Below are 26,675 nucleotides of genomic sequence, written 5' to 3'. Positions count from 1 at the left end.
AAATGCATGTGAAAATATTAGAGTTAGTAAGGAAGATAATGTGAAGTAGATTGTAGGCCTAAACTAAAAGAAAATGTTTTTGTAAAATAAAATATTGTATTGTCTTCATCACCTCATATCTGAACACAATATCATAATAAAGAATAAACAAGATGTGCTTTAATAGGTTTGTTAATTGACCTCAAAACAAATTTAAATAATAAACAGGTGTAGATTCGACTGATGAGATATCGGTGGACTAATTTAATTGGCTGTCAAGTAAAAAGTTGATTAATTACAGTTATGATTGGCTTATTCTACGACTTTAAATTATTAGGCTACCAACGCAGTTTGCACAGCACTCAGAGAAAATTATTATAGTTCGCCAACAGCTATAGAGCACAACGACCGACCGCTTAAAAATCCCGAAATTAAAAAATCCCAGTCTTCACCAAGACTCGAACCCAGGACCCCAGGTTTTGAAGTCAAGCACTTAACTACTCAACCATAGCCCCACCGGATATGTTACTTACGTGTAATTATTTCATTGATTGCTTACTAGTCCATCTGACAGACACATCATACACACCCAGTTTTACATAAAGAAACTAATCTTTTACAGACCAGTGTAACAAACCGTGTTAGTTATTATAATGGTAGGGCTAAATTCATAGTTGCACGAGGTCCAGGTGAATGTGTGTAAGGACAGATGAGAGAGCGAGTTGGTGACTGGGGCACAAATGAGAGAGAGTGCATATACTTTCAGAGGTTAGTTTAGACTATAGTTTGGGTTTGAGTAAGTCGAGAGCTTATTAGTAGGAAAGTCTTATCGTAGATAGTCTTTGTTGGTGAGCGTTGTATTTTCTTTTGCGTTTATCTGCGTACGGGACGTATTACTTAATACGTAGAATAGTTAATAAAGTGTTTCATTAACTATAAAGTTCTGAGATGTGTCTATTTAAAGAGTAGCCTATGTTCATAGGGCCGGATTTAGGACAGGTCATGGTGGAGCTACTGCCCCAGTGAATCCACAAGAAAGGGGCCTCCACAAGATTTTATGTTTGTTGTTTTTTGTTTCGAACATTTTTTCCGACAAAACTTTAAATTTTACGATTGACAAGAAAGACGTGTATGCTTGTATTATGCTTACAACTTAGAAATGCAGTTTCGAATCTCTACGGCTGTGCGTCAAACCAGGACCTTACCCTCCACAAACTCAAAGATAAATTAAATGTACCTTCTTTGTTTAACTAAAAAAATACAATAAAAATTTTGTTTAAGAGTCTATAAAGTATAAAGTAGAATAAATTTACAAGCAGGCCTACTTTGTTTCTTTCTTCCAAAACATGGCATATAGTTTTATTATTAATAAGTGGATTTTTTAATTTATGATTTTGAAAAAGTATACGGGGCTCTACAAAATTTCTACCCCGGGGGCCTCCACATAGTTAAATTTAGCCCTGTATGTTCATGTTACACTTTTACAAGTTAAGATGTTTCTGTCGTCAAGAAGCTAACTAAGGCTTAGAGTCGCTTTCCAGTTACCCAACCCCCTAGACAATGACGTTTACAGCCAGGGCAACTCTTGAGATAGGCCAGCGGTTCTCAACCTTTTAAGTGCTGCAACCCCCTAATAAGATTCTCCACTAAGCATCGAACCCCAACCGTAATTTTTTATTCGTTCACGGACCAAGTTCAATCGCAATTGGCTAATGTTATAAAATCCTAATCGTAATGTCTATATTTGATATTAAACTGTTACTCAGCCCTGAGTTGTCTAGTTCTTTGAATTGGTTGTGTCGTGTGGTACAGTTTGCAGAGAATCTGGGTAGTGAGAAACGTTACAATATATATATCTTTGCCAGTGCTACAAAGCCAAGCAGCTTAATGACTTATAAGTAGATTAGCAAAGTATAAAAGATATAATGAGAAACAAGGTAGTCTTAGACCAAGCTTAATTTAATGATTTAGATATAGTCTTTTTTTTTCTCAAGACTTTGCAGCTACCTTCGTGTACAAATAAAATGACATTGTGCAAAATTTTGAACGCCAGAGTCTTTAGAAAATGTGAATATGTTTATCTTCATGCATAGTGAAAACGAGATTGAATGAATTCTTGTGAATACAATGACATTGTGCTTATTTTTGTGTGAAATTAACAAATCTTTGGTAACGAAGTAACATTTTGTTTACACTACAGATGATTATATTGTGATTCGCCTCCTGTAACCATATTTTCTTCATAGAGAATGTATGTTTAACTCTTATAAAATAATTGATTTAATAGAGAAAACTTTTTCAAAGTATTATTAAAAAAATTTAAATGAGTTTACTACTTAACAGTACTTTGTAGTTGGGCTTCTAAGATTGTAATTGAATAACTTTTAAGGCCCTTTTTTCATTGCTCTTTTTATGGTCACTAATAGAAGTTGCTGTAAACTGGTATGCTCCTCCTGACATCCTCCAAAACTTAGTCAGTTATCATTGAAACTTAAACATAACAATTCTCAATCTTATCATTGACACTAAGTCATTACCATTCTCAATCTAATCATTGACACTAAGACATTACCATTCTCAATCTAATCATTGACACTAAAACATTACCATTCTCAATCTAATCATTGACACTAAGGCATTACCATTCTCAATCTAATCATTGACACTAAGACATTACCATTCTCAATCTAATCATTGACACTAAGGCATTACCATTCTCAATCTAATCATTGACACTAAGACATTACCATTCTCAATCTAATCATTGACACTAAGACATTACCATTCTCAATCTAATCATTGACACTAAGGCATTACCATTCTCAATGTAATCATTGACACTAAAAAATTACCATTCTTAATCTAAAAACTGACATAACATTCTCAATGTAATCATTGACACTATGACATTACCATTCTCAATCTAATCATTAACACTAAGACCTTCCATTCTTAATCTAATCATTGACACTAAGTCATTTCCATTCTCAATCTAATCAATGAGGTTAAGATGTTTCCATTCTCAATCTAATCATTGACACTAAGACATTACCATTCTCAATGTAATCATCGACACTAAGACATTACCATTCTCAATCTAATCATTGACACTAAGTCATTTCCATTCTCAATCTAATCATTGACACTAAGACATTACCATTCTCAATGTTATCATTGACACTAAGATATTACCATTCTCAATGTAATCATTGACATAACATTCTCAATGTAATCATTGACACTAAGACATTACCATTCTCAATGTAATCATCGACACTAAGACATTACCATTCTCAATCTAATCATTGACACTAAGTCATTACCATTCTCAATCTAATCAATGAGGTTAAGATGTTTCCATTCTCAATCTAATCATTGACACTAAGTCATTACCATTCTCAATCTAATCAATGAGGTTAAGATGTTTCCATTCTCAATGTAATCATTGACACTAAGGCATTACCATTCTCAATCTAATCATTGACACTAAGTCATTACCATTTTCAATCTAATCAATGAGGTTAAGATGTTTCCATTCTCAATCTAATCATTGACACTAAGACATTACCATTCTCAATGTAATCATTGACATAACATTCTCAATGTAATCATTGACACTAAGACATTACCATTCTCAATTTAATCATCGACACTAAGACATTACCATTCTCAATCTAATCATTGACACTAAGACATTACCATTCTCAATGTAATCATTGACATAAGACATTACCATTCTCAATGTAATCATTGACACTAAGACATTACCATTCTCAATCTAATCATTGACACTAAGTCATTACCATTCCCAATCTAATCATTGACACTAAGACCTTCCATTCTTAATCTAATCATTGACACTAAGTCATTACCATTCTCAATCTAATCATTGACACTAAGTCATTACCATTCTCAATCTAATCAATGAGGTTAAGATGTTTCCATTCTCAATCTAATCATTGACACTAAGACATTACCATTCTCAATCTAATCATTGACATAACCATTCTCAATGTAATCATTGACACTAAGACATTACCATTCTCAATCTAATCATTGACACTAAGTCATTACCATTCCCAATCTAATCATTGACACTAAGACCTTCCATTCTTAATCTAATCATTGACACTAAGTCATTACCATTCTCAATGTAATCATTGACACTAAGACATTACCATTCTCAATGTAATCATTGACACTAAGACATTACCATTCTCAATCTAATCATTGACACTAAGTCATTACCATTCCCAATCTAATCATTGACACTAAGACCTTCCATTCTTAATCTAATCATGGACACTAAGTCATTACCATTCTCAATCTAATCATTGACACTAAGTCATTACCATTCTCAATCTAATCATTGACACTAAGACATTACCATTCTCAATCTAATCATTAACATAACATTCTCAATGTAATCAATGACACTAAGACATTACCATTCTCAATGTAATCATCGACACTAAGACATTACCATTCTCAATCTAATCATTGACACTAACACATTACCATTCTCAATCTAATCATCAACACTAAGACATTACCATTCTCAATGTAATCATCGACACTAAGACATTACCATTCTCAATGTAATCATCAACACTAAGACATTACCATTCCCAATCTAATCATTGACACTAAGACATTACCATTGACACTAAGGCATTACCATTCTCAATGTAATCATTGACACTAAGACATTACCATTCTCTATCTAATCATTGACACTAAGACATTACCATTCGCAATCTAATCATTGACACTAAGTCATTACCATTCCCAATCTAATCATTGACACTAAGACATTACCATTCGCAATCTAATCATTGACACTAAGACATTACCATTGACACTAAGGAATTACCATTCCCAATCTAATCATTGACACTAAGACATTACCATTGACACTAAGACATTACCATTCTCAATGTAATCATTGACACTATGACATTACCATTCTCAAAGTAATCATTGACACTAAGACCTTCCATTCTTAATCTAATCATTGACACTAAGTCATTTCCATTCTCAATCTAATCAATGAGGTTAAGATGTTTCCATTCTCAATCTAATCATTGACACTAAGACATTACTATTCTCAATCTAATCATTGACACTAAGACATTACCATACTCAATCTAATCATTGACATAACATTCTCAATGTAATCAATGACACTAAGACATTACCATTCTCAATGTAATCATTGACACTAAGACATTACCATTCTCAATCTAATCATTAACATAACATTCTCAATGTAATCAATGACACTAAGACATTACCATTCTCAATGTAATCATCGACACTGAGACATTACCATTCTCAATCTAATCATTGACACTAAGACATTACCATTCTCAATCTAATCATTGACACTAAAAAATTACCATTGACACTAAGACATTACCATTTTCAATATAATCATTGACACTAAGACATTACCATTTTCAATATAATCATTGACACTAAGACATTGCTATTCTCAATGTAATCATTGACACTAAGACATTACCATTCTCAATCTAACTATTTGTATATGAATGGTGTGAATGTTGATTGAATGGTATAAGGGCCTCTTCTGGCCTTGATGTAGTGTTCTTGTATTCTTAATCAAACACATCACATATTATGGATAAAATAATTACAAACTCCTTTCTGGCAGACAAATATTTATTACATCAAATAATAGTTCATAAAGTAGGCAATCTCAGCCATAAAATATCATCACGAATTATTTCACATCAAATACAAACTACATCCTTAGAAATATCTCCAATTAGGTACTCATATTATTTAATCCAATTTCATAAAACAGAGACACCTACGTCTCTTGATACATCATGGTGCTAACTTACTAAAAAATAGTGGTCATGTGATCAAAAATGATACCTCTTTGCTCGACAATGTGTAAGACCCATTTTCACGTGAACTGAAATCATCTCGTGCATCTCACTCTAATCATAGTGTTACACCATTGACACTAAGACATTACCATCCTCAATCTAATGATTGTCTCAATGTTATCATTGGCACTAAGACATTACTATTCTCAATGTAATCATTGACACTAAGACATTACCATTATCAATCTAATCAATAACACTAAGACATTACCATTCTCACTGTTATCATTGACACTACGACATTACCATTCTCACTGTTATCATTGACACTAAGACATTACCATTCTCACTGTTATCATTGACACTAAGACATTAACATTCTCAATCTAATCATTAACACTAAGACATTACCATTCTCCATCTAGACAAAATTTACATGGTCACAGTTTAAAAGTGAGTAAAGCAACAAACAACAATTAAATTTAAGAATCTATATTCATTACCCAGCTCAAATACAAACAGATGCTTAGATAATAATAAATAATTAATAATATAAATAAAAAATTAGTATAAAAAATATCAATAGTGCAACAACTTGCATTTTTTTTTTTTGCATTTGCATAGTAACAGAACTGGTATAGAAAAATACAAAAGACATAAATGTGGGAGCCACCGCTGGGCCAAAGTAAAAACACAGCATATTTTTATTTTTTTAAGCATTGTTCACCCCAGCAGCAGTAAATCGCTACATGGCAAAATAACAAAGCAAAATTTGAGTAATGGTTTAATAATAATAATGATGCTGAAGATAAAAGATGAGTGCAGTGTTTTTATAAACCCTATTACAACCTACTTTCCTCTATGGCAAAAAGGTGCCTGAGTTAATCTTTATAGTGCTTACAGGAGCACCCCGTTACGCCATCCTTGAAGATACCATTTGGCATGCAGTCGCCCCCCATGTGGGATAATTTTCCAACCCATCACAGCTGTTGAATAAGTATTTCTTCTATACTACCCACACCAGCCTCCAGCAGAACATTTTTTTAAGGTAGTTCTGCCAGTGTATGAAAGTTTGGTGAGAACTACTGCTTGGATATATATATATATATATTTAATTGTGAAACTTGAAAAAACTTCTTTTTATGAAACAAAACTAAATATAACTTTTATTACAACATAACACTAACCCTAATACTAACCTAGATGAAATGAAATAAATCTAGTAGCAATAATATAAAATGGTATTTTAAGTATTTTAAACAAAATCTAACTCACTACAAAAAACCTGTCTGTACAGTTTCAGATCCCTGGGTAATTTGCATTACACTAGACCATTTTTGTAATTTCACCATCCTCACTGCATATCCGACAACCAATTGCTAATTTCTCAACGTTACCTTGGAAACACCCACACACACACACTCCATAACACTGCTATACACATTTTTATGAACATACAAAACATAAACATTGTATAATTATGTCTTTATATAACTTTTGTTTTATAATTATTTTATCTAAGTAATTGACTAAGTAATTGTAATCATCGTCCTAAATATAATTTTGAGATCGTTTTCTAGTCTTAACATTACAAAAGATAACAATCTAAAAGGTTAATAGTTATTGAGCTAACAAACTAATATTAGAAAATGGTAAAATAAAAAAATCACTGAATACAATATATTTACAGGGTGCGTCAAAAAAAATGTATACACATTTTGAACTGTCATAGACAATTTATTTCCTGTTCTACAATGCTAAATTTCAGCACATGGAAAGCTTAATGTCTAATTAAAGTCAAAGTCATCAAGATAAGGCAGAGGAAATGGTTGGGAGGAAGGGGGGTCTGTCAATGAACGTTGAATGGTGTAATATTGAGTTCTTACTTCCTGAAGTACTCTAGACACGTGACAAGACAAACACTATAGGACTGACTCAAGTCCGTTCAGCAGACAACATGAAGTTTATTTTACTATAATAATAATAATATACTGCACTCCTTGTTAGTGCTACAAGTCAAGAAATAATAATCCTATCCGCATAACAGCGGTATCAAAAGTATCCAATACGTTAACAACAAATCATGTCCGCATCTCAGCGGGCAACACTGTGTAGAAATATAGATTAACTAATACATGTCTCAAAAGACCACTGGCAACAACTGCCCACAAGTTACTTTCTAACTGAAATTACTACAGACTTTTCTAAGTCGCTACTGTCCATCCCGGACTAAAATATACTTGACCACTCTGTCCAAAGAATAACACTTGACTTCTAACTTGACTTCACTTGTCTGCTTTACTTGACTGACTGACTGACTTCAAAGTCAACTTTATTCATTCTACTTCCTGTTTTCTACATTAGGAATTCCACATGTCTTTTAAACTATTAACATGGCGTGAACTTTAGATCATGCAATGTCAACTAAGACTGTGACATTACGCCCTTTCCCTCAAAAAAAAAAGATTTTGTAAAAATCTTTTGAAATTTAAGTAATAATACTATTATATGTATAGTCACATCTTTTGAGAGAGAAATAATCCATACAAATGTACAATGTGTGCTATAATCTCTGGCACATGTCTTATCATGCCATCAAAAAATTTGATGAGACTAATATATGGTCTCATTTGACCTTACAATATTTGAACAAATATTTGTCTGTGTAGACAATACTCATAGTTGTCAACATTACTCAAAAGGCAAGTGTTTCTTTACACAAAATTTCAAAGTAAATTCTCAATTTATCAAAAGAATGCTTTCAATATTAATTTTACAAAGGAATGAGCAGCCATGAAAAATGCTCGTATACAAATATACTTAGTTTATCCCATCAGGTTACATAATCAAATGAAAAATATTGACAATGGTTACATGGTCAAATGAAAAGATATTGGCAATGTTCTTTAAAATAAATCAATGCAAGTCAAATGTATCTATAATAAATATTTATGATGTCTCAATGGTTTATGTACAAAAATAATGGCAATGTTTTGACAATGCTACTAAATCATGAAAGTCAAGAAAATATATTCTTTAATGATGATTTATGAGGAACATATTTAAATCATCAAAGTCATAAGCATATTAAAGCATCAAGGTCGTTATCATGATATTCATTTGGCTCATATGTCTTACTGTGAGCACAAGTTCTTTTAACATAAGTGTAAGTTACAATCTTCTCTCAAAAAAATGAATCAGCTTTTCACGTTATGTAACATCAAATATGTTACTTCGAGCCATTAATAGTGCTCTAATAGTCTTCATCACTCAAATACAATGTTCTATTCAAAAATCAAATATATTACTTTGAGCCATTAATAGTGCTCCAATAGTCTTCATGAATCAAGTACAATGTTCTTTCAAAAATCAAGTATATTACTTCGAGCCATTAATCATGCTTCGATAGTTTTCTCATATCCATACAATATTCTTCTCAAAATTAGTGTTATCATCACATAATATAAAATATACTGCTTGAGCCATCAATAATGCTCCAAAAGTTTTGTCATTAAATACAATTTTCTCCTCAAAAAATATCAGTGTCTACGACACACATCAAATGTATTGCTTCACGAGCCATCAATAATGCTCAAATAATTTTCTCATATTAAATACAATCTTCTCCTCAAAAAATCAGCGATTACATCACACATTATATATATTACTTCATGAGCCATCAATAATGCTCCAATACTTCTCATATTAAGTACAATCTTCTATTCAAAGATTCAGTTTGCATTACACAGTATCAATTATTTTTCAAGCCATCAGTAATGCTCAAATAGATCTCACTAATTAAATACAATATTCTTTTCAAAAAATCATTGTTTGCATTACATATCATCAAGTGTATTGTTTCAAGCCTCCAATTAAGCTCAAATAGTCTTCAAAACTGATATGTGGGAAAAAATAAATTCATCAGTGAAGATCAATGTCACAGTCATATCTATACAATTTACAAAGGTTATGTACATTTGAAAAAATGAAAAATACATTTCAATAAATAGTGTCACATACTCAGGTTTTAATATGACTGCGTTCTGTTCAAATGGACTCTTGGAAAAATAATTTACACATATGCAAAAATTGGGCACATATGACCTTTTGAAGTGTCATGTGTACAAATACAATCATAGTTATATGTAGAATATGGCATCAACAGATTCAATGAATTACACTTGTACTGGCTAATGAGTCCTTAACGGTGCTAGTGTTATGTAAAATAGTGTGATAATTATAGTTGTTGACTTATGTGAACAATGTCATTGTTTAGTTATATTACTGATATTTAATGATTTTGTGATGGTGTTGTATCCTATTGTATAATAAACAAAATTGTATGTTGTGCTGCCCTATGTCTAGCTTGCTAACTACTAGTGTCATGTGTGTTTCCAGTTCTAATGTTACTGTTTCATGATGCGTTGTCCAGCCGGTTTGTAAGTAATGGATAGGAATTATTTTCTGGAGTTGAGTTCATGAATGCTACATGTTCGTGAGTGTCGATGGTTGCGGCTGAGTTGTCATAACTGCTAGGGCGTCTATGGATTCTATTGTTATTGCTGTCTTCTTTGATAGTTTTGGAAGTTGTAATTATCGTTGTTGGTGTTGTATTGCCTTCTTTTATCATTAGGGCTGTAACTTTGGGTTGCTCTGCTGTTTCTTCTGTTGTCATATTTATTGTCTCGATATGTGCCACTTTGATACTGGAAAGTGCTTCTGTTGATTGATCTACAATGGCTCTTTATGTGACCCTTTATGCCGCAGTTAAAGCAGGTTTTATTGTTGCTGCTGTATTTGAATTTACTTGAATCAGTGTTAATGGTGGCAGCTATTTGATGGTCTCTTCTGTCGATGGTGTGATTGGGATGGCTGTCTTTGAATAAATTCAGGTTAGTTATGAGTTCTGTTTCGTTTTTAATTTTCTTCTCTTTCAGGAAAGTGAAAATGTTGTCTGTAACATTCAATAGTACACTGTCAATTAAGAACATATCAATGATTTGGTCTGGTCTCATCATATCACAGTTGGAGAGTTCAAGCCACTTTAAGATATTTTGCTTAATTTCAAAAATAATTCTGTTGTAATCACCGTTCTTTTGCAATCTGATGTCTCGAAAGAGTTTTCTGTAGTGGTCCTCGGATTTGCCAAAGTGTTCGAGGAGTCTGTTTTTCACAGCCTTGTAGTCAGTCTTTTGTTCAGGTGTCAGGGTGGCTATTATGTTCAGCGGTTCACCTGCAAGATTGGCGAGTAGGTGCTTGGCCATATCTCTAGGAGACATGTCATACGTTGAGGCTATGTGCTCAAATTGCACAATGTAGTTTTCAAGAGTTTCGTTTTTCTCATTGAACTTATGGAACTTCGAGACGTATGGTTTGGCTTGCTGTGTCAGTGGTTGTAATATGTTCGGATTCACTTTTGCAGCTTCCAGTTTAGCTAACTCAACTTTTCTCTCTATTTCTTTCATTTCTTTCTGATGCGCTCTTTCTGCCGCTCGTTCATCTCGTTCCGCTACTTCACGTTCTTTCTTCTTTAATTCATCCAATTCTCTTTCGATAAATTCTCTTTTCTTTTCACCCTTCAATTCCATTTCTCTGGCCAACTCCAAGATTTTATCATAGGTAGACATTGTTGATAGGTATGGGTTTAGGCTTCAAGTGTGTATAATGTCAATAAATATTAAATAATCTTCAACGTGTATAAAGTCAACAAATATATAAGATTCCAATCTGTATGTAGTATTAACTGTGTAGTGAGTGCTTAGTTATCAAAATACAAATAATAATGTCTCACTTTGCATGTATATTTGATATTTAAATAATAGATGGCCAATAAATGTGTTGAGTTTGTAATCAATGTGTGCCAAATACAATGTACAAATGAGTCAATAGTAATAAGTGTTGCGTCAAAATGTACCAACAAAATAATCAGAGTACGAGAAATGTGTCAATACAAAATAAGTACAAGAGCTCAAAAAATAAGGCTCTAATTCAAGTGATAGTATATATGTACACAATATTATTACTTCAAATATATCTTTGTAACATGTTATATGTGCAGTGAAAAAATGAAAAAAAAAATTAATTAATGAGAGAATAAAGAGATAAATTAAAGTATAGGTGACGAACACAAAAACAATATAGATAACAATACAGTCTGCTTTAAAAGAAATCAATAAATAGAAGACTTTGACAAGAGAATCACAGATATGTAAATACAAGACTTACACAAACAAACAATATGAATACAAAGAGAAATCACACTACGATTGTACAAACAAAACTATATACCACTAAACAAAAAATTTCCAAATGATCTAGAAGTCCCTACCGAACAAGGCTGGTCTACTCGGACCTTATTAGGACTAGGAGAACAACAAGAAAATCCCTAAAGATCCCTATCAGATGAAGTGAAATGGAACGGAACAAATAAATTGTGCCGATTCAGTCTCAAAACATAAGACAGACCCACGCCGACTGCCCTTTAAGGTAACAAATTTAAAAAATGAAAATCAATTTAATATGGTTCCAAGAGTTATCAATCACTAACTCTATATATAATCAACTTCAATTACTGCTATACCACAGCAAAATCAATGTACTTTATTAATCATATGAATATATTCAATCCTTAATTATAACTTACAGACTTTCTTTTGTAGACTGATCTAGATTAATCCTCTCGTAGCTTGTCAAATACAAATACAGCTTGAGTAGTTCAATAATAATCCATGGGTAAGGTAACTAAGTAATCCGATTGAGAATACACATCAATGTGAGCATCAAAGTAGTAGTAAAATAATCCAGTCATATGCCATAAGATGGCTCAAATGCTCAAGTAATGTCAAAAAATATTTCCTCTTGACCTTTACAATTAACACAAGTCCAACAGGTAATCCAAATAATCCAATAAGATAATCCAAAATGTAAGTGTAGTAATGCAGGCATGTGTTATTTCTTCGGCGTACAACGATGACTAGGAGAGCGCCAATAGGTACAAGTTAGTCCAACTTCAACGTCAAAGATCAATAATCCAAAAGTACTTGAACATTCGTATAAATAATCCAACAGTACTTCAGCTTAGATAATCCAAATATGTAAAGTCTCTGAAAAATTAGAATGACCATAAGTGAACAGAGGTCTAAATGGAGGACCTTCTGTATAGCAATGTAAGGTGAAACCTCGACAATGCAAGAGCGTGTCAAAAGTTGGTGACGAGCGCTCACGTGGAAACGATGTATCATCTGTCTTCAGGCGACGCCTTGAATTTTACACCCACACAAATGTATCAGCTGTCTTTGAGCGAAGCCTTGAGTTTTTCACCCACACAAATGTATCAGCTGTCTTTGAGCGACGCCTTCAGTTTTTCACCCACACAAATGTATCAGCCGTCTTCGGTTTCTGCCGATGGTGATGTCACGCCGTGCTAAATCTCAAGATGTCGACAATAGTGGAGAAATAGGCATTGACCAGGTTTAAAATATACATATAAGATCCTTTTTTGTCCAGTAGATATAATGGTCAGTTTGTAGACTTCATCAAGCCCTAACTTGAGAACTGCTTGATCAGACACAAACTGTGAAAGATGGAATGTGATAATATGAATATATATATATATATATGAATACAATATTAAAGTGCTGACTTATTTATTACTAAAGCATCTCCAGATTTTCTTTTGCTAAGTCTTTCTTTTAACCAACTGGTGTGGCACAGCAGTAGGCTCTTTTTTTTTTTCATTGCAAGTCTATAGTTATTTTTAAAAAATCTTTTTGTCTACCAACACTCTTTAAACTATTTCCCAGGTGGATTCCCTTCTTTAAATTTCTGTCTGTTAACATTTCAGCAAAGGTACAAGATATGAATATATTGCTTATGTCCTGAGAATGTTCTGCATTAGACACTTTAGGCCTACTCTGCTACTCTATCACCTAAATAAATTAAGTTATGCTTCTTTTCCTTGGTCTTTGTTTCACTGCCAAGTTTGATACTTAATACAAAAAGAGTCAAAGGAATTCATCAGATTAATTTAATATTTAAAAATAGAATTGACTCACCATTAGCTGTCCCAATGAATGAACCATAATGTCAGGTTGACCATTAACCCTATCTTACTGTACCAGACATTCATGCTTGTTAGTTTAGCCTAAAGATAACAATGGTAGTGATATTTAGCTGCAAAACATTCTACTAAATTTATATAACTGGTAATAAATTATTGTTAAAAAAAAAGAAAGTCCATAGAAAAGAGATACAAATAAAACATAAAACAGTCTAATTTAAAACTAAATAAAATGATTAATTTAAGACTGGATGGCTGCCTGGTTGTGCAGTATGCACACTGGATTATCTTTCACAATGGTGCCAGGTTCATATTCTGCCAGCTGACATCAAACTTTTGAATTCATTTGTCAGTAATTATATTTTCTTTTTTTTTAATACAAGCCTCATGCAATAGCAGTCTTTAACTTTTTCTTTATTGTTATAAATTATTTTAAGCAGAAGAATCTAATGAAATATACTTACAAAACTTCCTTTAAGATTTCAAGTTAAAAGTTGTGGGTGAACATCATCCCAGGGTATACCAGGACCTATACAGATAGAGTGGTCATGAGTCTGAAATACAAATAAAGTGATTGTGTCTAAAAAACTTTTTTCTTTTATTAATCAGAGTTAATATGTCATCTAGGTATGTCAAATAGATAGGTTTTCCAACCTGTAGGTATGTCTGACAGATATGTCATAAATAGTCTTACAGTCTAGTAATGTAACATGCTACAAATTTTTTCTTTAGAATCTTAAGGGGAGGGGAGGGAGGTAAGAAGAGTGCTTTTAAGAAATTATGTCTCACTATGGTTTCAATTACAATGGTCAGGTCAGTTCATCAGGGCTGATCAATCCAACATAAGATCCACTATTTGGTAATTTACCTACGCCACTGTCATGCTTTAAATATTTCCAGCCAATAGAAGTAAATTGAGTTGTATGTGCTGAGAAAGGAAAACAAAAAAATGTTTGTAAAATGTTTCACATATTTTAGTTGTTCCTTCAGAGTTGAAGATAATTTACTTCCTAGTCCTAACTTCCAGCAGGATGACAGCAGGCAGAGTATTAACCCAGGACCATCGAGAAGTCCAAACAATATACCACACGACCAGGCAGCCAGCCTGTATGTATTATAAGTGTGATTCAATATGTTATAAATCTATATTTTATATATGTTATAAGTGTGATTCAATTTGTTTAAAACTACAAAATTCATTTTTTTTAGGTTTACTGTTTTTGACAGTCAAAATAGTGGTTTACATTTTTTTACCACCATTTAAGAATTCCGATTACAATACAAAATTTAAAAAAATAGAAAAAAAAAACACATACACACATACAAAAGATTTGTAAAAAGCCTTGGCAGTTACATCAAACATTTTTTCAAAACCAACAACATGCACATCCTTGATACAAAACACACACACTGGTCATTTTAGCCATAAGAGATGTACCTGTTACCAGATGTACCAGTAAGGTTGATTGGCTGTATTGTTAAAGATTAAAAGCAAACCATTATCCATACAGATCTAGTTTCACTAGAGAAAAGATTTTTTTTCTTGGTATCCAAATTCTTATGTATAAGATTTCTATAATGTGTCTTCTTTCTACTATAACATGCTCAGTACACTTTTATTGTATAAATACGGTTAGGGTTATATAATTTGGCTCTAAATGAAAGATTTACCTGCTTTCCATATGAAGGGAGGGAGGGGGGGCAAACATTATAGTTGCTTGACCAAGGTTCTAATGCAGTCATAAGACCTTATCTAGTATGACAGTCGACTGTAGAAGCTTGCAATTAGATTCCAAGCAATAGTTCTACAAGTATATAGTGAATTTATAATGTAGCACATAAATTATAATTTCCAAAATCTAAACATAATTTTTTTATTGCACAAAGTTATCCAGCTAGAGCTAAATTTTAAAGTAAGAGGCAATTCACAGTTGGAAACATATGAAAATATAAAGTAAAAATATTAATGTCCATTATGCATCAGGTTTAATTACAAAATGAGGATACTGAACACTTCAAGAACTTTAAATATTTCCTTTTCCACAACCAAGGTAACCAATCGAGCCTAGTAGGAAGCGTGGTCAAGAGGCCAACTACGCTTGAACTTGGCTTAGCTTGGCTGCCTATGAAGGGGGCAAGAGGTTCGACACACTACTCGAGTTGAGTTGTGCTTACTGAGTGCTTTAAGGCAGTTAGAAAACCTACTCCCACTGGTCCACAAATGAGATTGGACCATAGTGCTCTGAGCATGCTATAAGCATGAATGTAGCACTATATGAAAGCCATAATTTATTTATATAGTAAATATTTAGGGTTAGAAACATGCTTACAATTCAAGTAGATTTCCTTATTGAATGACACTACAAAATGTAATCATGTATGATCTGGATATTCTTCTTTGTTTTTATTATTCATTAACTTCAACAGACCTACTTTTTTTTCAGTGTCAGAGCAGAAGCACCAACAGATGTTTCATTTTTTTTTTATCTTTTTAAAAAAAAAAGACTCACAACATAGCAAGTAAACTGCTTTACTATCGAAATTAGTGGAATTAAATCAAAATCTATTAAGGTGAATAGATAGTTCCAGACAGGATGCATGCCATAGTTTTACTTCTTCTAGACTTAATCATTATTTCAATTTATCAGACAATAGTTATCCAGATAACGATCCTGACTACCAGGTCGTGCAGTTTGCGCACTGGACTGTCGATTGGATTTATCGATGGTCTCTGGTTCAAACCCTGCCTGCTCCCATCCCCCGTCACCCTGCGGGAGGTTTGGACTAGGAAGTAAACTATCTTCAACTCTAAAGGGACATCCGAAACATGTAAAACAATTTACAAACATTCCAAAGATAAATACATGTTAAATTAGTTATAACTTATGAAGACATATAGCTATTGACATAGTTTTGATTTAAATTTGAGGATAAAATGTAAAAACAAAAAAACCTTCATTAAAATTATAACAAATATATAGTTGTATATTCTATAGCCCCATTTTCTAAAAGATCAATAGCAAATATTCTTTTTTTATGCTTTGTTTAAGCCTGCTTAGCATACTTTATAAAAGTGCATAATTTGACTATAGTAAGTATTGCTTATAATATTAGCTTTTTCTTGCATCAAAGTAAATCAGAAATATTATTTTAAAATCAATTGTTGATTTAACATAATCATCAATTTAGTGGCTCAGAAAAGAAAAAATGTCTGAAAAAATTATTATAATAGTTGCGGATTAAAATGTAATAAGAATGCCTTTTAAAACTTGCAATCTATAGGGCAGATGATGTAAATGTCATCTGTTTCTGTGGCCTACAGTTATAAAGGTATCATGATATGGCCAGCACAATGATAAACCTTCTTTACTTTCCCCAACTAATGTCATTAAAATTGCACAGACTTGAGGCACTCTATGATCCTGAAATTCAAAAACAATCTTGACCAAGATTTCAATCTGCACTTAACCACTTAAGTCCCCCCCCCCAATTAAAAAAAATCAAATGTTCCATTATGAATCAGCACATCATCATTTGCAAAGAGAATTGCTGCCAATCTTTTGCCTATACAGGATATAGCTAGCTTAAGTACAATAAAGATAACTTTATTCAAGAATTTTTAACTTTGGCTGAATGTGCATTGTGACAAGCTAATTCAGGAACTGGCTTATACTGTAACATTTATTTAAATATTTTAGACTAAAATTACAACTATTATACACTAAAATAAAATGTTATTTCATTCACTATGCCATTATGTTATGGAGTGTTTACCCTGGCCCAGCATCCTCCTCCTTTTGCAGCATTACATGTACTGTAATCTTCAGGGGCCCAAAGACTTTTTCCAGTGATGTAAGCCTCCAGAGAATCATATGTCCTTTGATAATGGCAGCTGTGAACAGAATCACTTTTGCATAACACTTTCCAAAACTATTTACATATATTAATATATGCCTTTATTCTAAAAGCAACCTCATAATAATATACTTATTCTTTTAAAAGTTTCATAGAATTTATTACATGCTAGATATCCTTATATGTTCACCTAGATGTCTACAAGCTAGCAGAGCTGTTTGTTAGAAAGTTGATTAGATCTTTCCAAACTCAGAAAACCACTTTCAAAACTTAATAAATAATGAACAATACACAAGTTACACCTAAAATAAAAATGCCAACAAAAGAGCTATTCAGGCTTCAGATGGGAACCCACAGGCACAAGGCACAGAGGAAGACCAAAAAGAACAGGACAACACAATCTTCATTTCTTCTAGATTACAGGCATTACTTCAAAAGAGAATATAATTATGTCTTATGCATTTCATGATCAATCTAGTCATGCATGTTAATAAGTTACTTCAACTCTACTAAGTCATTGGTTTTCCTGTCTGATTGAGGCATCCCTTTCCCCTCTCTAATGGCACTAGGGAAAATTGAAAATAATTATGTGGTGTCTTTTTGTCTGTTTCTATCTCATCATCACTAGCTTTGGGGAGTAAAAAACTTCAACATACCCAATAGCATAAACAGATTTAGCTCATTTTTTTTTTTTTTATCTTTTAAGATGTCATGAGCAATATCCCATCCTTCATCATGTGCTATAATTAAAATATTTTTAAAAGCCATTTAAATCCCAAGCCCAGGTGAAAAAGGAGGAGGGTTTGGCGTGGGGCTAGCGACCCCCACCCTGTAAAACCACTATTGCTACAGAAACGGCAAACTCGACACACCAGGTGGGAGGAGGCTTCAGACATTGCCAGATCTTTATGGAGACAGCTTGCCGCCCAATGCGCCGAACGGCGCGGGAGGACCTAAGTCTAAAGTAAGTTTAAATCTAATGCATTTCTCAAAGTCTGCAAATAGAGAGATAAACAAAGATGTCTGGTAAATCTTGTATGCAGGCCTTCTAACAGAACTAATAATTTCAAAAACAAAAATGATTAGGAAAATATGACCCTAAATATACAATCTGTTGAATTTCAATAATCAATTTATTTATGAACCATCTGGTTTATTATATATTCAAAAAATATTTTGATATGTTTAAAAGCTATAGAAGATTGTCCTTATGATCACTTGAGAAAAAATGTCAATATACATTAAAAGTCAGAATACTTTTTATATCATTTCTACAATGATTCACTATAGAATAAGTGATGCCTTGTGATGACAAGAAACTAATCTTTAACTCTTGGACAACTATCAGATACATCCAATATGATCTGGTAAAAACAAAGATCTTCACTTTTTCCAAAAATATACAAGTATTATTATACAGTATGTCTTATAAAGATAGTATAGTATAAAATGTAGACAATTACCTTTATAATAAGTCCCAAGATAAGTTAGGAATGCAGTATTTTCCGTGGCTGTGCAGCCCCAGCTGAGACCTACATATTTATATAATCAACACTATAGCCTCTCTCATTCCATATCTGATGAAGATAAATTAAAATTAGTTGTTAGATTTATACAAAGTCCCTGTGGGGCTGAGGGGCATACACCAGTTGGCTACCTTTCAAGGGGCTGGATTTAGAATTCCAGTAAGCACCACACATTTTCATAAATTTTCAATTTAGATTTGGCTTGAGCTATGTTGCAGAAAGGGTTAAGTAAGGGTTGGAAACAGCATGGAAATCTTCTCCCAAATACTGCTTCTCCCCACATGTTCCCCAAAGAGCTTAAACTGAGCACTGAGCAAGCTTTATGTTATGATAAACCAAAGAAAAATAATAAATAAATAAACATCTAAATTTCATTCAACAGAAAAGTAAAATCTAGACAGTCAACTGTTAATTAAGGCTAGTAGAAACTAGAACAAATATATTCGTTTTGTAGAGTTCATTTTCAAGAATGTTTTTTTTTTATGTTGCTATCTTGACTAAGGCTAACTCATTTGACACAGAGGGCATTTCAAACCCAAGCAAAGGGGCATAGCACTTGTAATACATATTAACATAAACTTTTTCATATAGAGTTAAATATAAATATCTTTATATTATGAACTAAACTGTGTATGTAATAGAGACCAACAAAAAAACAAAAACAGTCTAGAGAAAACCAATACATAAGACCATAGAAAGTGTAGGGGCAGCTACGGAAACTTACCCCAAAGTAGTCTATTGTTAAATTATGCCTTCTCTTAGCTCCAGTAATCCATCCCTTCTTTGTCTACTCAATCAATCATATACACTCTGGACTATCGTTTAGTGGTCTCCATGATCCTAGGTTAGACCCCTGCCTGCTGCCACCCCACATCTTCTTGTGGGACGTTCAAGCTAGAATGTAGTTGTTTTCAACTCTGAAGGAACATCTGAAACATGTTAAACATTTTTACAATAATCAGAATGGGTCACCACAATTTAGATCATGCACACATAATAATTCCAGACTCATCATAGATAATCAGTAAGTCAAAGTTAATAAGTAAATACTGTTTGCATCAGTTTAATTTAACTGAAAAAAACAACATTATTACATTATAATATATATGTCATAGAAAAAAGCAGTTTTAAAATCATAATCAAGAAATTACTATTTTTCTCAAATTTACCTTAATTATAAATAGTCTAAGATTTCATTCCCCTGAATCTCTGGATAGTTGACAAAGTAGTTTTGAAGTTGCCTAGGAAAACATTTTTTTTTAGGAATTAGTTTCAAAAAGATCAAACTCATGCCTGTAATAAACCTTCCTCAGTTACCAGTACTATAAAAAAAAATCCTGTGTTTGGTACCATGGGATCAGTTTAAGCTTTATTAGTCTCATTGTAATTTTTTCATTTATGTTTTGAATTCTCTTAATTAAATAACATTAAATCTCTAAAATCAGTGGCCTGACTTTAAACGTATCTGTTTGTTTCTAGTGTAACAGTGTAAGCTTACTTTATCAACTCTATGCAGTCTCATTTATTCTATTTTACATGTTTGTTTTTTTTATTTGCTTAGTTGTTGCTTTTTTTTTTTTTAAAGCATAAAGAAAAAAATAATATCTTTTTGATGTATTTTTTTTTCTGCCTTTTTATTATGTTTTTCTTTTAATAGGCCTACATAGTAACATAGATCTCTATATATTTTGAACTTCCAAATTACAGCAGTTTTTTGTTCAGAAACCATAATGATATTATGCTTAGACTTAGGTCCTCCCGCGCTGTTCAGCGCATTGGGCGGAGAGCTGTCTCCATAATGATCTGTCACTGGCAATGTCTGAAGCCTCCTCCCACCTGGTGTCCACTGTTCTGAGGTCCTCCATGAAGGTGTGTCGCCAGGTAATACGAGGACGTCCCTGTTTGCGCTTTCCTCGTTTTGGCTTCCATGTTATCGCAACTCTTGGTGTGTGTAATTCATTTTGACGTAGAACATGTCCCGCAAATCTCATGCGACGCTCAGTCACAACCTCACTAAGTGTTCGACTCCCAGTTCGGCATAGGATTTCCTTGTTTGAGATCCGGTCTGTGTAACTGACTCCCAAAATCCGTCTCAGCCATCTCTGTTGAGCCACATTTAGTCTTTTCTCAATTTTGACAGATGACTTCCACGTCTCACATGCATATGTAGCAGTTGGAATGACGATTGTGTTGAGAAGGTGTATTTTTGTCTCGAGTCCAATGGCTTGGCTAGTCCAAATAGGCTGCAGCCTTTGGAAAATGCTCCCTGCCTTTCCTATTCGACATGCTACATCATGGTAAGCATCTCCATCATTTGTTATGATGCTGCCAAGGTACGTGAACTTGTCCAGCTCTTCAAGCTTTGACTCGCCAAGTCTGACGGGGACACCCTTTGCCTTATATCCAACTCGCATAATTTTAGTCTTATCCAAGTTCATGCGAAGGCCAATTTTGGGTGCCTCTCTGTCTAGGCTCTCCGTCATTTCTTGAATGCATTTATTTGTAGCCCCGAGTAGTGCAACATCATCAGCAAAGTCCAAGTCTGCTGCACCCAGACAACGCATATCTCTGAGTACAGTAACCTGAAGTATCTGCTGCACCCAGACAACGCATATCTCTAAGTACAGTAACCTGAAGTATCTGCTGCACCCAGACAGCACATATCTCTGAGTACAGTAACCTGAAGTATCTGCTGCACCCAGACAGCGCATATCTGAGTACAGTAACCTGAAGTATCTGCTGCACCCAGACAGCGCATATCTCTGAGTACAGTAACCTGAAGTATCTGCTGCACCCAGACAACGCATATCTCTAATTACAGTAACCTGAAGTATCTGCTGCACCCAGACAGCACATATCTCTGAGTACAGTAACCTGAAGTATCTGCTGCACCCAGACAACGCATATCTCTAAGTACAGTAACCTGAAGTATCTGCTGCACCCAGACAGCGCATATCTGAGTACAGTAACATGAAGTATCTGCTGCACCCAGACAGCACATATCTCCGAGTGTGTTTTTTGTTCCTAGTCCAGGACAGTTGGACTTTTTTGGATATATATAGTCTAAGTGTGGACTCTAACTATTTTTCTGTATTATAGTGCAAATAATGTAATTAAACATGTTCTATGTCGGTAAAGTGGCATTCTGAATCTTATTTTGTCGTTGTATGTGTCATTATAATAAATGGTAATTAATGGTATTGCCCAGGACTTGGGTACATTTAGCATGACACATAGTATAGAATTTATAGATCTACATATATTTAATATTAGAGAGAAAATGAGTCTTGGACTGCACATTACCAAATTAGTTAATTTAATTAGGTTTGGACAAAGATGTACATTAGATTTATACAGATCTAGAGTCTAGTATAATTCATAACATGTTATTGTTATGATGACTGGTAATCTGATTATAATTATGACATGCCACATGGTGTAAAATAAAAATGATAAGATTCAACTTGGCAGAATTTAAGTCATTGCATGACTAGATGCATGACGCGTAGGACATAATAATCTTCTTTTTTTCAAAGTAACGTCTGGGGACTCTGTATTTTATAAGATAAGAAGATTCAACAATCTAATTCTAATATATCTAGATATCTGTCCAGTCGTCTAGATCTAGATCTACTTACGACTTACGGTAAAATCTGCGGCGTCCTTGTCCTTATCTACCTTTTGTTGGCAGTGGCCAGGGAATGGTTGAGTGTGGTGACTTTATTATAGGCTAATCTTATCTTTTAAATTACAGACACGTCTTCAAGAAGACATGCTAATTACGTCAAATGCGTTTAATGTGTCAATCTAGTCATGCATGTTAATAAGGGGCTTAAACTCTAAGTTGGTGTTCCTGGCTGATCCAGGCAACCCATTCCAGACTCTAATGGCACTAGGGAAGAAGAACTTGTACTTGTAATCAAGGGCGGATTGGATGTCAAAATCGGTCCAGGCATTTCTAAACAGTACATTTCGTAAATTGTATATCATTTGATGGGTCTCCAATTATATGCCTATCTGTTCTCAAAATCATTGGGTTTTTTTAATGACGTATTGATAAATGTATGCATGCTCTATAATACTCTATATCTTTAAAAGAAATATAGGACTTATGTTGCTTTTGAATCGTCCTAAAGAATGAAGCCTACTAATAGCACTGTCTACGTATGTAGGCTATTAAATTATTTTTGAACATGTGTGAGATTAAATGAGTATTACACTGTAGTCTGTAAAAGATGTATTTAACTTGATGCTCATATAGCCCCTTATATAAGAGAATATTATAAAACCTTTAAAAATTTTATGCGTGCCATAGTGGCATTCATGAGACCATTTAGGCCAGGCATGTCAAACTCATTAAGGTGTATGGGCCACATAAAAAACTTACTATGACCTAAGGGGCCGCAGCCAAAAATCAGTTGCAAAACAACCTACTAGTTTTATGTAAATTATAAACAATAGAGAGGAAGTGGAGATGGATTTGTCAGACCCTTAGAAAAGATACCAGCAACAGCGCTAGGCAGGCCTTAGAGTGGAACCACCAGGGAACAAGATGCAGAGGAAGACCAAAAAGAACATGGCGCATCAGTGTACTTGAAGAAGTAGAGAAGACCGGGAAGAGTTGGGAAACCATAAAAAAAACTAGCAAGAGACCGTGGAGAGTGGCGTGTTTTTGTCGAGGCCCTATGTTCCATGAGGAACTCAAAGTAGTGATGATGATGATAAACAATACAATAGAATACATTATTTAATAGCATAATATACCTGTCCCATAGTTAGCTAAATTTGTAGTAGCCTACTATTTTGGTAATTATAAATTACAATGATTACGCGTTATTTTCTTTGTCCTGATGCTTAACATTCTTTCTGGGATACAAGTTTATAAATGTCTGATTGAAGCTTGTTTGCCACTGACACTTTCATCACAGATGACAAATTTTGATCAGATAATCTCGAACGGGAAGGTGTTTTTGTAGCTTTCATTATGGAAAAGAACTGCTCACAGAGATCACTGCTTCCAAACAAAGCAAGAATTCGGGCTGCAAATTTCCGCAATTTAACTTTCTTTACAGGTAAATAACTGTAAAAATTTTGGCACAGCCACTTCTATCTACTTTGCTTTCAACAAAGATCCAGACTGCTTTTCCATCAGCTCTAGTTGCACATTATAGCAGCCTTTTCAGAAGCAAATAAAAATGGAGATACAAACAACGAAAATTCTTGCTCGTATGAAACGAAGTCAAGAAAACGGTCATTGAAAAGCATCTACTAATGATTCCAGGTGTAGGACATATTTACCGAATGTTGTAGCCGTATTTAATATTTTTAGTTCCGGACACGTTGAGACGTAAACAAGATTTTCTATTCATATTTGATTTATCCATAGTCGTAATTTTGCTTGAGAGCATTTGACATGATCACATGCAGTAGTGACAATTTTGTCTTCACTTTGAAGTTTCAAATTCAAGTCTTGCAGGTGAGCATTGAGATCAACTATAAATGCAAAAATCCTGAATCCATTCGTCAGTTTGGAAATGTTCAACAGGTTCACCTTTCATGTTCAGATACATTTTCTTCACGCAGTGCAAAAAATCTCAGCTTTAACGACACACTCCTTCATAAACTCACATTCACTAATGATTTGCTATGGCTTGCAATTAAGTTTGACAAAATGTAGCTTGCTTTCACTGCAGACTCATTCTCGTTGTTCAGCTTAACAAATACTTGTTTCAATTCAAGTAGCTTGTTATCTCTTATTTTCCAGCGTAATAGACTAATATTATTTTGATAATTTTTGAGCTGACCAAGCGGGCTGCATGCAAAGTGTCGCCGAACGCCGTGTTTGATATGCCTGCTTTAAGCCCCTTTGAGTACCGGCCCACCGGGCATTTCCCCAAATGCCCATATAGCCAGTCCGCCCTGCTTGTAATAATATAACATTATTATTGTTATAAAGGAGGCTGTTACATTGATATGTGTATTTGTGTACGCTGTGTGTTTGTTTTCTTGTAGTCTCCCTTATTCTACTGTTCAGTGTTTTCGCGTTCGAACAGATCGAGACAGCTGGGGGTCACTTACAAAGGCCGCGGCATACACATTTGAGACCAAAGAAAATCTGCTGCCGAGGACAGACGCAGACGGCGAAAAGAAAATCTAATTCGACCACCTGAGGACAATGGTTATTCTTGCCCTGTGTGTGACAGGGTATGTAGGTCACAGCTAGGGGTGCGCATCCATGGGGAATACTGCATTCCTCACTAATCTTCGAGGACAAGCCTTATTAATGTGTTGACGTGTTTTTCTCAAGTATGTTAGGCCTATAATTGTGTATTACAGTCTCCTGTTAGTGTGTTGTTTTTTTCATCTTCTTGTTTTCATGTCAATAAAATTGAGTTGCATCTTAAACATTAGTGTTGAACTTAAATATTAGACTTAATTGATAGCCTAATATATTAGAGGCAATACAGTATTTTAGATAAATAGCTAACTAATTACTAGCCGCAACAGAGTCGATAGGATACCTCTAAAAGTCGCCTACTGGCATCTGGTTGGAGGCGGCTTCAGAACGAGACAGGTGGAGGTCACTTACAAAGGCCTCGGGATACACATTTGAGACCATAAGAAAATCTGCTGCCGAGGACTGTTGTAGACAGCGAAATGAAAATCTAAATAGACCAGCGGCGGACAATGTTTACGCCTGCGCTAGATGTGGCAAAACATGTAGGTCGCAGCTGAGGAGTCGTAGCTACGGGAAATACTGCATTCCTCATTAATCTTCAGGATAGAAGACTCAAAAGTAAAGTAGCAATTATAAATAAAACACTTTTTATCCATAATTTTCAAATACAAAAACAAAATTTAATAAAACACTCAAAAAGAAACAAAGATAAAGGCACATTCTTCGTTCCGTATGCTAGGACAAATGAGTACAAATGCTCCTTCTTTCCTAGTGCTATTAGTGCTTGGAATGGGTTGCCTGAGCTAGCCAGGAAAAACCAGTACGTTTCTTAGAAGAATTTTAGGTCATTGTTTAATATGCATGACGCGTAGGACGTAATCATCTTCTTTTTTGAAGTATCGACTGTATAATATAATATAATAAGATATATTTTGTCTCAATAGTGTATCTCGCAGCCTTTGTAACAAGTCTCGAAGTCTCGTTCTGAAGTCGCTTCTGCCAGGTGTTTTCTATGTCAATTAAAGCTTGCTGGCTCTAAGCTGATCTTAAAATGGTTTCTTGGGATTGGAGAGGGGGGGGGGTGAACATATGTTAGGCCGACCTTTCTGCTCACCCAAAATAAAAGGATTGCCTTAAGCGTATGGCCGATTGACTGCAGAGGAAGACACAAGGGGATCATTAAAAACGCTATGAAATTACACTCAAGATTTCTATCCAAGAAT

At 34.0% G+C, this 26,675-nt stretch overlaps 1 protein-coding gene across 7 annotated transcripts; it reads right to left on the bottom strand.

The window, feature by feature from the left end:
- Window positions 1-5,643: 5,643 nt before the first annotated feature.
- LOC129926756 (uncharacterized) lies at window positions 5,644-23,332 on the bottom strand. Of its 7 annotated transcripts, none has more exons than XM_056032578.1 (10): window positions 22,920-23,332; window positions 22,739-22,825; window positions 20,444-20,515; window positions 19,999-20,203; window positions 19,212-19,325; window positions 17,668-17,785; window positions 14,683-14,821; window positions 14,358-14,447; window positions 13,889-13,977; window positions 5,644-13,407 (listed from the first exon to the last, which is right to left on the bottom strand). In XM_056032578.1, exon 10 carries the CDS (start codon window positions 11,459-11,461, stop codon window positions 10,391-10,393), a length of 1,071 nt encoding a protein of 356 aa, XP_055888553.1. In that variant the 5' UTR covers window positions 11,462-13,407; window positions 13,889-13,977; window positions 14,358-14,447; window positions 14,683-14,821; window positions 17,668-17,785; window positions 19,212-19,325; window positions 19,999-20,203; window positions 20,444-20,515; window positions 22,739-22,825; window positions 22,920-23,332; the 3' UTR covers window positions 5,644-10,390. The 7 variants fall into 7 exon arrangements, with proteins under 7 accessions (XP_055888553.1, XP_055888557.1, XP_055888555.1 ...); XM_056032582.1 differs by lacking the exon at window positions 22,739-22,825 and adding an exon at window positions 15,565-15,698; XM_056032580.1 differs by lacking the exon at window positions 22,739-22,825 and having other exon boundaries at window positions 22,913-23,332.
- Window positions 23,333-26,675: the final 3,343 nt, after the last annotated feature.

This window comes from Biomphalaria glabrata, chromosome 6, assembly GCF_947242115.1.
Source record: "Biomphalaria glabrata chromosome 6, xgBioGlab47.1, whole genome shotgun sequence".
Taxonomy (NCBI): domain Eukaryota; kingdom Metazoa; phylum Mollusca; class Gastropoda; family Planorbidae; genus Biomphalaria; species Biomphalaria glabrata.
This window is presented reverse-complemented; position numbering and strand designations above follow the sequence as displayed.